The sequence below is a fragment of the Taudactylus pleione genome, unplaced genomic scaffold (genome assembly GCF_031769625.1).
Source record: "Taudactylus pleione unplaced genomic scaffold, aTauple2 ptg000479l, whole genome shotgun sequence".
NCBI classification, from domain to species: domain Eukaryota; kingdom Metazoa; phylum Chordata; class Amphibia; order Anura; family Myobatrachidae; genus Taudactylus; species Taudactylus pleione.
In genome coordinates this window covers 13,268,940-13,282,628 of record NW_028284881.1, presented here as the reverse complement: position 1 = coordinate 13,282,628, position 13,689 = coordinate 13,268,940, and the positions used below count along the sequence as shown (strand labels likewise).

Sequence of the window (13,689 nt, the reverse complement as noted above, 5' to 3'; positions counted from 1 at the left end):
GCTAACCATTGTCATTTTCATTTGCAGACATAGGAAGTTTATGCAAATGCTTGTTTTTTTTTTTGTTAGATCATATTTGAATATCAACTTTGAATTATCTGTTTCTGGTGAAATCAAGCTGATATAGGCATAGTTCCATTTGCATATTTTTTTATTGTTTGCTTATTTTTGCATAAATCCCTACATATGTCTGGTCATCTGCCCTGACGGTTTTTCCTGTTTATTAACTTTGACTTCTACTTTGCTGTTTTTCCCCTGTTTTGCCTGTTTCAATTCCGACTCAGCCTGTTTGACTACTCTCACCCTTGTGTAGCTCGTTACTGTGGCCATACTGGTCTGCCACTATAGTTTAGAGCAGTGGTCTCCAACCTGTATCTCACGAGCTACTGGTAGTTCGCGGCATTTGGTAGCTCACCTAGCTGCAGCACTGCCGAGTCAACTAGGAGGAAGTGACCTCTGACGTGTGCTCCTCCATGGCATCGACACCATGGGTGGAACCATAGGGAAGCACGTCAAGTGATTGCTGCAGCCTCTACAGCAATCACCTGACGTGCTTCTCCTTGGTTCCACCCACGGCGTCTACGCTACGACGGAGCGAGTGACTCCTGCCCAGCCCTGCCGGAAAATCACAGCAGCCCTGCCTATATCTTTTGCTCCTCTACTACACGTACCTCCTTGGAGCCGGTAACTAACAGTGAAATGTGCCTGTGCTTAAATTTTATTTACAAACTACAACAATATCACTGTAATAAGTAAATGCATTTTTATTTTCTATTAAACATTTTTTTTTTTTTCATTTTCATTCGGTTATTAGCCAGATTTTGTTTTCTACAACTTTAGTAGATCTTCATGAGGTTTAATTTTTCTAAAGTAGCTCACACCTCAATTAACGTTGGTGACGACTGGTTTAGAGTTTAAGACCAGGGGCAACTGAATACCACTGAACACATTAGCATCTATGGGAGAGGGGACTGCTAAAAAAAGAAACTGCTAACAAGCCTGGCTACAGAATCTGACCTACAGGTGTCACTAGTGCACATTATAAAAATACAGAGTTTAATTTCTATTAACTGTAACTACCTTAATGCCAAGCACATGATAAATGTATTAATAACATACGATCTATAAAAGAGGAAAGATGTTTATGCAGTCGTATCAATCATATCATTAACACTGATCATGAAAAAAACCAGAGATAAGCCTGCATTGCAACGTGAGGATATAACAGGTTTAATAATAAAAAGGTGAATGATCAGATATCTGTATTCTTAGCATGAGGCCCATGAAAATGTCCTCGATTTGATTAGATATTTGGGGTAGTGCCTTGTCTGCTTCATTTTAGGCTTACTGTCGATTTATGGATTTGTGATACCATAACTTATGGTACCTGCAATATATCTTAAGACTTGTAGATTTCCACTTAAACATATGCTGAATTATACAGAGTATACTTTTGAGATTACTTCCAAGCATAATACATGTATTCCGTGATCTTTGCCTAGCAATCAGAATGCAGTATTCTGGCGGCCAAGACACACACAGAGGGAATTGATCACTAAGGCTGTTTTAGCAATGCCATAACTTAAATATATCATAAATTAAGCATTTGTCACTTTTATATTATAGACTGAATATGTAATCCCTAGATTTGCACCTTCCATCAGTCAATTCTCTCTAGAAACAATATTAATTTACACTTTCATATATTAGATCAATCTTGTATTGTAGTCTATTGAGATACAAACATATAGAGAAAGTAACACCTGGAAATTAAACAGATGCATGTAACATTATAAAAAAACAACAACTAAACCATTACTATAAGAGCTCTACATTAATCAGAAAAAGCTAAATGAGTTTATGATGTACAGTTACATATTTAATATGTTAGCATTTTCTTACTTGCAAGCACTGATCCTGGAATGTGAGCAGCGATCCACAGTAGTGTTTACAGGTCAATAAAAAAAATAAAAAATTGAATACTTTTTTTTTAATGAAAATTATTGCTTAAAAACATTATGTAAATTGTGTTTCAAGAACAAAAAGTTAAAAAAACAAATTTAACAAACATGAACAGAGAACATCAACACACACCTTGCACATGAATAGTGAATCTGCAGACTTTGGTTCAAGGTGTACAGTATGGACGATTGTATGGTGAGTTTGTTTGGGGCCATTGAAAAATGAAATTCATTCAATTTATGAACCGGTTCAAAATATCGGTGAATCTGCAATTCCCATTTACAGTATAACTTTTTCTCTTCCTTCTCTTTTCTCAGGTCATGGTTAGGAGCACCAAACAGTTTTAGGGCTCCAAAATGTTTCTCCCTAGAAACCTGGGTGGCATCATCAAAAATGATTATCTAACTGTACTGTAGTGGGGCTTATATGCAGTCCTCTGCCTATGACCAGCATTCTCCACCACATAATGTGCTAACAATAGTGCTTCAGAAATCATATCACAGCAATTATCCTCTCCTTCTAAGGATAGAAGATTATTCAGTAGCAAATGCTGTTCCAAACGATCTGTTAGAGTATACTGTATACAAAACTTACGCTTTTTAATTCCGATTTTGGTGAGATGTGTATTTGTCCTCAAACTTTTGTCACAATATGGAAACTGTGTATTTAAACGTTAAGAAACGTTAAAAAATACCTTTTGATATTACATTAGGTTAATAATGGGAAACCAAACAGCACGTCTATATTTTCATATATGCAAGTACAACTCCTTGTTTAGTACTGATTGACAGGCAGAGGCATTTAAGGGGCGGTGCAGGGGTGGGGTTGGCCGGCGTTCTCGGAAACGGGGGCGTGTCCGCCTCATTTTCCGGAAGTTGCCAGCCCAGGTTCTGCGTTGATCAATGTAATGTTCTGGGCTCGAAAGCCGGCCAGCCTGAGCAAGCTGAGGTTTACTTAAGCTGGCCGGAGGCCTGATGCCGTCCACCATCGCAACCATCGACCACTGATGGTCGGGATGATGATCCCAGCCTGCGACCTCGGTTGGAGTGCTGGGATCGCAAATGCAGCCGTCATACACTTCCTGCTGCATTTGTATAATAGCAAGGACGTAATTGCAAAGCTGCCTGCATGCATACATCATATATCAGGCCCTTTAGTTTGTCTATAATGATGCTTATACAAATCAAATTGCTGAAGAGACATTAGCAATAAATGTCAGTAGAACAAATCTGTTACCAAGAACACTGTATTTTCATCTTCCATCTTATTACACTGAGTGACAGAAGATAAAGAAGCGCCACCCGTCTAAGCAATAGCTGCCCTTCAAAGGTTGTAACAGACATGAGGGACACATTTATTTCAGCTTAATACAAAATGTGTTTTATGTATAATATTGGCCTAGTGTACAAGTATGAAAATGGCTATACTATTAATGTTGCTAAGCTTGCTTATAACTAACAGTTCCCCTTGAGCTTTTGCTAACAATCAAACTAACATTTAATTTACTAATTTCCTATTCTTCTCTTTTATTTCTTCCCTCTGTCTTTCTCCCAGAACAAAGAAAAAGAACAAGCCTTTGAACCTCAAGATTCACAACAGTGTGGGCAGCTGTGAGAATATTCCATCGCAGCGCTCACCTCTTCTGTCTGAACGCTCCCTGCGCTCTTTCTTTGTGGGCTACCCATCTTTCCTCCCTTCTACTCCCCCTGTTCATACTGAACCTTCTTCTGCAAGTAAGTCTGCATTGTAACCAACCAAAGGGCACAGTTTACCAGTTGGCTATTTACCAGTCTCTATTGAGCATACTCCATATGTGTATGGTACAATGTAGAAGTCTCTCTGATAAAACGTCACTGTTATTTAGACAGGAGTGCTGGTGACATTTTAGATGAGCTATAGTTCAACGTAATATCACAATTAGTCTTTGCACCCAATATATCATGTTCCTTGGGTTTTTGTGTACTAGACAGTATAGTAGATGTGTACAGAAGAGTACTGTGTTACAAAGAGAGAGGACAGACAAACATGGCAATTGAAGCACTTTTTCATTGTGTGTCCTTGTGTTGCATGTCATTCCTTATTCAGATATCTTTTTATAGACATCTGCTTGTATGGGCATAGGACATAACACATTTATGCTGAATAAAGTATGTCTTTATAACTTTTTTTTTTAGAACTTTTATGATATGGTATAGTTTCCAGTTATTTGATAACAAATGTATGATACATCTCTGTCATAGTATGTCTAGGAAAATATGATCATAAGTATCATCATCATCGCTATTTTATTTATTCAAAGAGGAGGCAGCCATTTTATGGGCTGACCCAATGTTCATGACAATCCAGCCTATTCAATCATTAGGAACCAGTGACTTTCCTCATACAACCCATAATGTACCTCTTGCATATTATATATAGACATTTCAGGTTGGGGTTGATAGGGTTAGCGGTTTCTCAGATGAGTGCTTATAACTAAATGTAAAAAGTTCCTTACAAGATCTCTAGGCCCCTTGTATCTATAGATGACTTGCCGATAGCCTGCTTACCCTGGTTTTCTTCCTCAGCCTGGCTGGCTAGCATGCAGGTGCTGGAAGTGTATATCATTCATGTATAAATTATTCCACTGTACCCACCCTTGGAAGTATCACTATGGGAACTTTTATCTTCAATGAAACATTTTACTTCAACTCTATCTGGTCCTCATTCCTCTGCGGGACACTACTATATCACTACATCATCACAGCTAATTACTATATCATCATACAGTAGCTCATCTCTATATCTGTAATTAGCCAGTGAATGCAGGGTGCAACAATGCACAATTGTAGTGTAAACCATTGTAGTTAAGTGGCACAGTGAAGTAATGGTGACTGTGCACTTGGCCTGATTCCGATATAAAACGCCATCTTCAGATAGCATTAGTCACTACAGACTATAGGCTATCGCCTGCTGGTGAGAGATGTTCAAACTCCTCTCTGGCAGCTGTTCTGGCGCATGCCCAGTACATTCATCTCCTTCACTGCTGCAAAAAGTTTGAGGAGCTTTTAATGGGGTAAAGTCATCGCCGGTGCAACCTGTTATCAAATTTGCAGCCCCTGCTAGACTTACGTAATAATTAGCCACAGTAAATGATCTGTTATCTCTTTGAATAAATAAAGTACCAAATAAATTATACAAAGTAAAAAATGCAAGTAATAAAATATAAAAAATTGCTAGTAAAGTGAAAGATTGAAACAAGAAACAAGAAACAAGAACGTAAAAGTACATTGTAACATATAAAATAAATTAAATTAAATTATTCAGCAAGTGATAGTAAAACCTGGAGAACAGTATTAGAACTGTTCAAATGCTCCAGGTTTTATTATTACTTGCTGAATAAATTTAATTGAATTTATTTTATATGTTACAATGTACTTTTACGTTATTGTTTGTTTAGATACTACAATCTTTCACCTTACTAGCAATTTTTTAGATTTTTATTACTTGCATTTTTTACATTGTATCATTTATTTGGTACTTTATAACACATATAGATTCGATCATTACATTGTTTCAATAAATATATACATGCTGTTTTTTAACACATTGGCTGTTCAGTGAGTCGGATTAGCCAGCGCAGCTTTCTCTTATCTAATTTGTGTTACGGAGGGGGGAGCAATACCCCCATTTTACTGCAGCAGGTGCCCCACATCACAGGTGTGTTTTTGGCGCTCTATAAATCCTTTTTTTCATACTGCTATTCAATTCTCATGTGCAGATGTTTCTAAAAAATTCCTTTACTAGATGCTGCCACATGTATTCATTATGTAACCTGACAAGGTAGGGTGCACAAACTACAAGATCTTTTTGTAGAGTTTAGACAAGCCTCAGGACTGTGGTTAATATGTACATTTGAGAAAAGGTTTATGCTGAATGATTACATTTAATGTCAAGAAGACATCTGAAACTACTTTGCTTCAGCGGCTCATGTAAGACATCTTAACAAAATACAGAGCAGAACTGGCACTATCAAATCGAGTGATTGAAAGGAACATTTTAAATGTGACTGTCGGAGTCGCACCTGCACAGTGTCTGAAAGCAGGCCTCTGGCTTGTGCAGAGAGAGGTGTGTGGGAAGAGTGCATTCATGTAATACCTATTATGACTGGCAATATAGGACTTTGATGTGCTCCCACTCTAGTGATTCATAATGAGATTGACATGTTGGCTCCATACAATTAAACGGTTCAGCTCTAGAGTCTTAAGTGTAGTCTTAACGCCCACATCAGAAACAAACATACAGTATAGAGGACTAAGATGAATGGTACAGTTTTATGCTCTAGTGTTGGATATAATTAAAAATGACTTCTCCCAAAAATTAGTAGCTTCCAAGTCACTGGTCAGGACATCATCTTCAAAACAGGATATTTGACAGCCATTTCATTTTAATCGACATATATTCAGGCCAGATTAAGGGCACATGGTCCTGGGACAGAAAATGATCAAGGGCCTATTACATACCTGCCGACCTTTTGGCTGCCTCCTCTGGGAGGGGGTAGCCAGGGTGGCACAACATGGGCGGGGCTCGGCGTAGGTGGGCAGGTCAGGGGGTGTGATGATGCAGCCGTGTCATTGTATCCATGCCCCCGCTATGCAGTGACACGATTACCGGCATTGTGAAGCGGGGGGGCAGAACCACGATGACGCAATTCGCTTTGAAAATAGAAATACAATTGTAAAACTAATGCTTTATGTCCAGTTGTGTGGCCAGCTGGGTGGCTGGTCATCATCATGCTGTCATAATGATGGGCCTATTTTTATGTGGAGGCCTGGAGCTGTAGTCCCATCCGCCCCATTGTTAATGTGGCCCTGCATATATTTATTAGAATTTGCATGAATGGCGGAGCTAGTACTCACATTGTCCAGTTAGTGATATGCATCGGTGCCCTCCTCAGTTACCACTTCTGGACTGGAGTGGAAATACACAAGAATCCATATTAGGCAGCATTCAAGCCCTCTTAGTAAAACATAAGATTCTGAAACCCGGTAGTTTAATCGACATTTCAGAACTTTAAATTCATTCATTCTTTCATCAGGATTTATTAGAATTTGGGGAAAATGTATGGAAATTGGTGCAGAAAATGGTTCCTGAAAGTTACCGCACCTATTAAATGTTGACATTTTTATAACACCATCTGAAGATGGCGTTAATTTCGTGAGGCTCCCTCCAGTATTATTCTACAATTTCCCTTTAGCAAATCTGAACAGATCGCCTTTCCCATTACAGGTATGGCTATCTGCATTCAAAAAGTATAAAATGTCAGGGCCTTGGTGGAGTTTTTTTTACAAAAACTCTTCCAAAAGCACTTTGATACATTTAGGTCATACTAAAATAATGTGAAAGGGTGTCAAGTCACCCGTTTTCACATTATTTTAGTATAAAAAATATTGGTAAATAGCCCCTTTATATGGTCAAAAGATAGATACCTAGCTTCCATTATTAGCTATTGCATGCAATTGTAATTAAATAAAAATGTACTAAGTTCTGCATAAGATTAATTGTACATCAGTATTTTTCCTATCTAAGACCAATATGGAAATCAGTCTCTGAACTGTGATTGCTCTGGAAATGTCTATCAAACTGATGATGATGTGTATACTTCAAGAGAGCCTTCAGGTTGTTACTAGAGGTAGGCGAGCTGCTCCAAGGCCTAGGGGGAAGCACCATCGCCACCCAGAGAGTCCTTACAATGTTCAGGGTGCTCTGATCCTTCCTGGACCCAGCAGCCTCTCCCCTCTCAATGTAACGTCATGAATGTCATAAGTTTGAGGTGGGGCCAGAGTAGGTGGAATTTTACTCAGCTACAGCCCTGAGAACATTACTCATATGTAAAAAAAAGTCTCTCTCTCTATTTTCCTTTAGGAAAGAGAGCATGAAAAAAAAATAGGACATCCCTTATGCAACTGTTGTCACAAGAGTTGTTCTGAATATTGTCCTTTTATGCGCTGCCAGGTCTTAGGTCACCGCAGGAGTGCTCAAGTTAGAGTAGCTAAAAAAGGCAGAATGTAGAGCAATATGTACATAAAAATTGAGGTGCATATTAATTTTTGGGTTTTGGACCTGATTATTACAATTTCTTATCAATGATTATCGTAGCAATACGGAATTAAAGATTTCCAGAGTATATCATAAAACATATGCAGGGATAGGGGCTTTGATGGGTGCCCAGCTCTACGATGTGTATAGAAAAGTGACACAATTTACTTACTTGTTTGGGTGCCTGTCGCATTACTGCGTATGCGCGGTCAGCAGACCAGGCATGCGCAAATGGCTATTGCCATGGAGGGATCTTATGGAATGCAGAAATGGCAACCGCCAAGACACTTATGGTGGCTGGTATTGTGATTGAAAATGAGGGATTGCAGCAGATATATCTGATATATGCTATGGCTTACATAGCATATATCGGATATATTCTTTGGATACTTTAAATTTGCAGATATCCCGCAAATTTCCTTTGGTAAATCGGTCCCAATATCTCTGGTGCTGATTTAGGGAAACACATAAGAATAAAGTTATAGGTATAAGGACTTGTTTTAAGATAGAAATACCTCAATTAATTAGGACATTATTCTTTAATTAAGTGGACTGGGCACATAAAAAAATCCAAATGTTGTGGTTAGTTCCTTTTATTATATTTAAAGATCATTGGTTGCCCTGGAAATAGACTCTCCTATTGCAGGCAATACCAAATGTAATTATGTAACTTGTAACAAAATAAACTACATTGCTTCAAAGTTTCAGTAAATATTGACACAAGACAATGGCAAAAAAAATACAGGCAGTGTGAATACAGTATATATATAACATTAAAAATACAGCTTAACATTAAATAAAAAGTAAAATGAAGGATAAATTCACAGTGCTCTGACTTAGATGATCTGCTATGCGTCTCATGGTACACACGCTTCCACAAGCAGCCAACAGAACAATATGTGTAGGGTTTACATGTCTAGCTGCTGCATTTCCATCTAGTTAGCATTTTTATCTATGTACAATCACTTGTGTTTATTCTCATTACTCATACCCCTTTTACACCAGAGCAAAAACCTGGGTTATTGCTGGGTCTACCTGGGTAGCAGATCAGTGTAAAATGGGCCCCTGAAAAATAACCCGGGTCAAGTGACCCTGCAATTCAATCTAGGTAGCTACCAGGGTCAGACCCAGGATGGACCTGGGTAATGGTGCAGTGTAAACGGCGCAACCCGGCTTATCCGACCTGGGTCATGCCTAAAATGAGCTGATTGGTGGTTGCAGAGCAGTCACCTCCCACTTTTTATGACCTCACAAGTTTAGCAGGGCAGACCCAGGTTTACTGTGAACGGGGCTGACCTGAGAATATCCCAGATCAATGGTGCTGTGTAAACAATGTCTGACCTGGGTCTGACCTGGGTTAGAACCATGTCTGTAAAACCAGGACGGACACGGGTTTTTGGTGGAAAAGAGGTAGTAGTGTGTTTGGTAAAAATATACTAAGTCAAAAGTGATGTTCTCTTTTATCTGATTTTGCTATGTACAGTACCACACAGGGCCGAGGCTAGCACTGGGGATGTCTTAGTTGGCACTCCTTTACTGTCAGAAGCAGTGCCCCCTCTGTCGCTGCTAACCTTAGCAGGTGGGTCCTTCTGGGACATACACTGTGGAGCTTAACTGTGACTCTTTATATAACACTGACATGGAGGAGCAACAGCTTCGGGATGGCCATTGGTGTGGTGTCCATTAATGGTTACCATCGATGGGTCCATTGGTGAATACCATCGATGGTACAAAAACAATATATGGTGAACCTTCGATGGTTTGCACCCCTTGATGGCCACCACTGATGGGGGCATGATGGCCATCCCTACAACAGCGCACACCTTCACATGTGAGAGAACCTGTAAGATGTGTCTCCTTCATGTCTGTGTGGTTAGGTCTCACTAATCACTAACACACTAACCATCAGTAACCTATAGTAGGCAATAGCCAAGTTCATCTAAAGGTAGGACGAGTAAGTGTGTATGGTCGCACTTTCTAGCATGCTAACTGAATTAACCCCTTAGAGTCTAAGGGGTTGATTCAATTAGCATGCTAGAAAGTGTAACCATACGCACTTAAGCGACCTGAAAGTCCTTTAAGCGACCTGAAAGTCTGAACGTCTAGCGTTCAGACCTTTAGGTCTCCGAGGTGCGGTGCCCGCACTGAGCAGCGTTCACTGAACGTCATTCAGTGAAGGAGCCCGACCTCCTATCTCTGAACATGCCGAATCTGACGAGCGTTATCAGGCTGATGGACATGTTCAGTAGATAGTCGGGGACGGCAAAGACCCAGCGTGCACGCGCATTGCTGGTCCTTGCCAGCTATCCATTACCCGACTTTGTGAACAATGCGACCAAAACCTCCTGGTTTTGGTCGGATTGTTCACAAAGTTGGGTAATGGATAGGCCCCTTTACTCGTCCTACCTTTAGATGAACTTGGCAATTGGACTGATGTTTACAGTTAATGTTCAATTCATGTTAATGTGTTTGGGGTAACACAGCATATATTTAGGATATGTACACTAGCCTGCAAATGATTTTCAGTCCAATCGCAATGGTTGCATTAATTTGAGTCTTGGAATGGTGCTGATTCCTACAGCAATATATACTATACACATAGCATTAAACATATCAGAATATACCACTGTTTTAAACAGACACAACTCTTTCTTCCTCAATAAAATGCTGCTGAAAACATTTTGCTATTCATCCATATTCCTGCTATGTAATTAGCGTTTGTTATGATGATAGAAGTATATATATAGCCTCAGAAAGGATATATCCCACACCCTGTGGCACTGCCAGCCTAGATCTCCATCAGCAATTTAATATAATCAGCATCACTGTCGTCACTTGTGTCATGGGTAGGTTCTGTGTTGTGCTGTGCCTGTCAGATTGCTCTGTGAAAAATCTAGCTATCCAAAAAAATGCAGGAAAAAAAAAACAATTTGCAAGAACCCCTCAGTTGCCAGGGGCAACTTGATTAGATTATTATGTGGCATTAGTTTCAAGTGAATTGGCATATTTGTCAATATTCCGTCTACTTCCTCATTCAACTTAAAAGGAAGCAGAAATATGATTATGTTGGGCTACAGCTTATTAATTTACAACTGGGAAATGTACCCCAAATACCAATATAAATGTAATCTACAGATATGGAATCTCTTATCCAGAATGCTCAAAACTAAGCTGCAGTATTATATGTGGTTTGCAAAGCTCCAGACATTGGCTGCGGTTTCAGAGCCAAACCGTCAGATTTACTTTCCTGCAGTGTTAGGGCTAAAAACTCAAAGCAGATCCCATGAGTGTTGGTTTAGAGAACTATGATTTTTCTCCTGCAAGCCAAGCCACGCTCAAATAATCTCCTGGAAAATGCTATTTATTTATATACTCTGCTGCTTTCTATTTCAGTAGAGACTAATGTGTAGGAAGAAAACTTGTATAACGCTCAATGAGTGCCTGTGCCACTATAACGAAAGTCACAGTAACGTACTTATTTTTAATGCAGTATAGTGCGCAGGCAGCAGTGAGCATGTCACTTAGGGGTCTATTTACTAAGCAGTGTTAGGAGAAGTGAAAAGTGAAGAGTGAAAAGTGATAAGGTGCTAGCCAATCAGCTCCCAACTGTCATTTTTCAAACACAGCCTGTGAGATGGCAGTTAGGAGCTGGTTGGCTGGCACCTTATCACTTTTCACTTCTCCTAACACTGCTTAGTAAATAGACCCCTTAAACTAGTTGTTGGGCTGGGCACAAGTCTGGTAGGAGCAGGGCTGCTCCTCTCCTTTTTGCACTGAGAACAGTCACAAGACTATGATATCAGCCCGACATCTCGTTCTTACGTTCCCCAGCAACAGCAGTCAGAGGAGGTTGTGAAAGGAGGGGACTGCCTCATGATTTCTTACTGCCCACAGTGATGGGCCGGCCAGCGTACTATAATGAGTCACACAGACTAATATCTCCGGCTGTGGGCCGCTGATAATCCCACCCCTTTTTCTCATTCCCACTCATCATGGAAATATACAGTGGCTTGCAAAAGTATTCAAACCCCTAAACAGTTGGTCGATGTGTCTGTATTACAAATGACACTTACACAGTAGCGTCACTAGGGGGATACGGGCCGCACCTGGTGATACCATCAGATGGTGTCACCGACCGGGTAGCGCTGCAGCAGTGATGATAAATCATGTGCCATCCTCATTTCCCTGTGTCCGGAGTGGCTGGGGACAAGCCCCCAACCTGATGAGAATGGGGGTGGAACACGAGGTCACCCCCCCAAAAGCAGCACACATCAGGGAAGTGGCCTCACATGTATGACCTTTTGAGTGCGCCAAGATTGCCACAACGGGTGTCACTACCCATGGTGATGCCACTGCATTTACACGGATTGTTCCAGACAGTATTTTATTGCGGATCAGTAAGCTCTTAAAGTACATTTTCAAATTCATAATTCATTATTTGTCTGTAAAAAAAATAATAAAACTAAAAAATGATGCTTGCATAAGTATTTAACCCATGCAGAGAAGTACTAGGTGGATTCATTTTTTCTTACCAGGTTTTCACGCTGTTCGGGAGTGATTTGTGGCCATTCTTGCAAGTTTCTTGCAGGTTTGACGCTTGTGGACTACGTACAATTATCAAATAGTGCCACAAATTATCAAATGGATTAAGATCTGGACTTTGACTCGGCTATTGTAAAACGTTCACCTTTTAGTTGTTCAGCCAATCCAGTGATGCTTTGGCTTTGTACTTGGGATCATTGTCCTGCTGAAAGGTGAACTTTCTCTAAAGCTTTAGTTTTCTAACAGACTGAAACAGGTTGTTTTGCATTATCTCCCTTTATTTTGCACAATCCATATGTACTTCTAATGTAACAATAAGCTCAGTCCCCACTAAAGAAAAGCTTCCCCACATAATGTCGCCCCCCACATACCTCACTGCTGGGATGGTTTGCTGAGGAATGGGTAGTGTAAGGTTTGTACCATACAGCATACTTGCCTACTCTCCCGGAATCTGCGGGAGGCTCTCGACTTTTCAGGTAGCCCCCCGCACCCCCAGAGGAGTAGGTTCTCTTCACTCTCGCATCCCACCCACTACCTAGAGAAGTGGGCAGAATGGGAAGAATCTTATCCACATATGAGGTGAGCAGGGGGCAGGGCCTATTCACACCATTCTATGATCGCGTTTTGGTCCCACCCCTATTTAAATCTGCGCAGTCTGTGCCATTTTGCAGTGAGGGGGTGGGGCCTAATGACGCAAATAGCCCGATCCCGCCTCCATCACGGCTCACCTGCGTCTCCTCTCCGGGCTTCTCCTGGAAAGGAAATGATAAAGATACTGTAGGCAAGTGTGCCACATAGAGCGCTTTGAATTGGGGCCAAAAATCTAAATTTTCATCTCATCTGGCCACAAAATCTTATCCCACATTTTAGCTGGGTCACTGTGATGTTTTCTGCTATGATGTGGTTTATTGTGTAATGATTCTTTCTAGTCACTCTCCCAAACAGGCCAGTTGTATGCGGAGCTCTATATATGATTGATTGGTGCACTCAAGTCTAAGGCACTGACCTCTGTAGCTCCTTCAAAGTGGTGGTTGATCTCCCGGTGGCTTCCCTCACAAGTCTCGTACTTGCTCTGAAGCTGAGTTTTGAGGGCAGGACTTGTCTAGGCAG

At 40.5% G+C, this 13,689-nt stretch overlaps 1 protein-coding gene across 2 annotated transcripts in view; it reads left to right on the top strand.

The window, feature by feature from the left end:
• KSR2 (kinase suppressor of ras 2) overlaps window positions 1-13,689 on the top strand; it is a 534,326-nt gene that overhangs the window by 298,847 nt on the left and 221,790 nt on the right. For both annotated transcript variants that reach the window (XM_088449103.1, XM_088449104.1), the window contains exon 5: window positions 3,517-3,695. In XM_088449103.1, coding sequence (XP_088305229.1) covers window positions 3,517-3,695 — 179 coding nt within the window. The remainder of the gene's footprint in view (window positions 1-3,516; window positions 3,696-13,689) is intronic.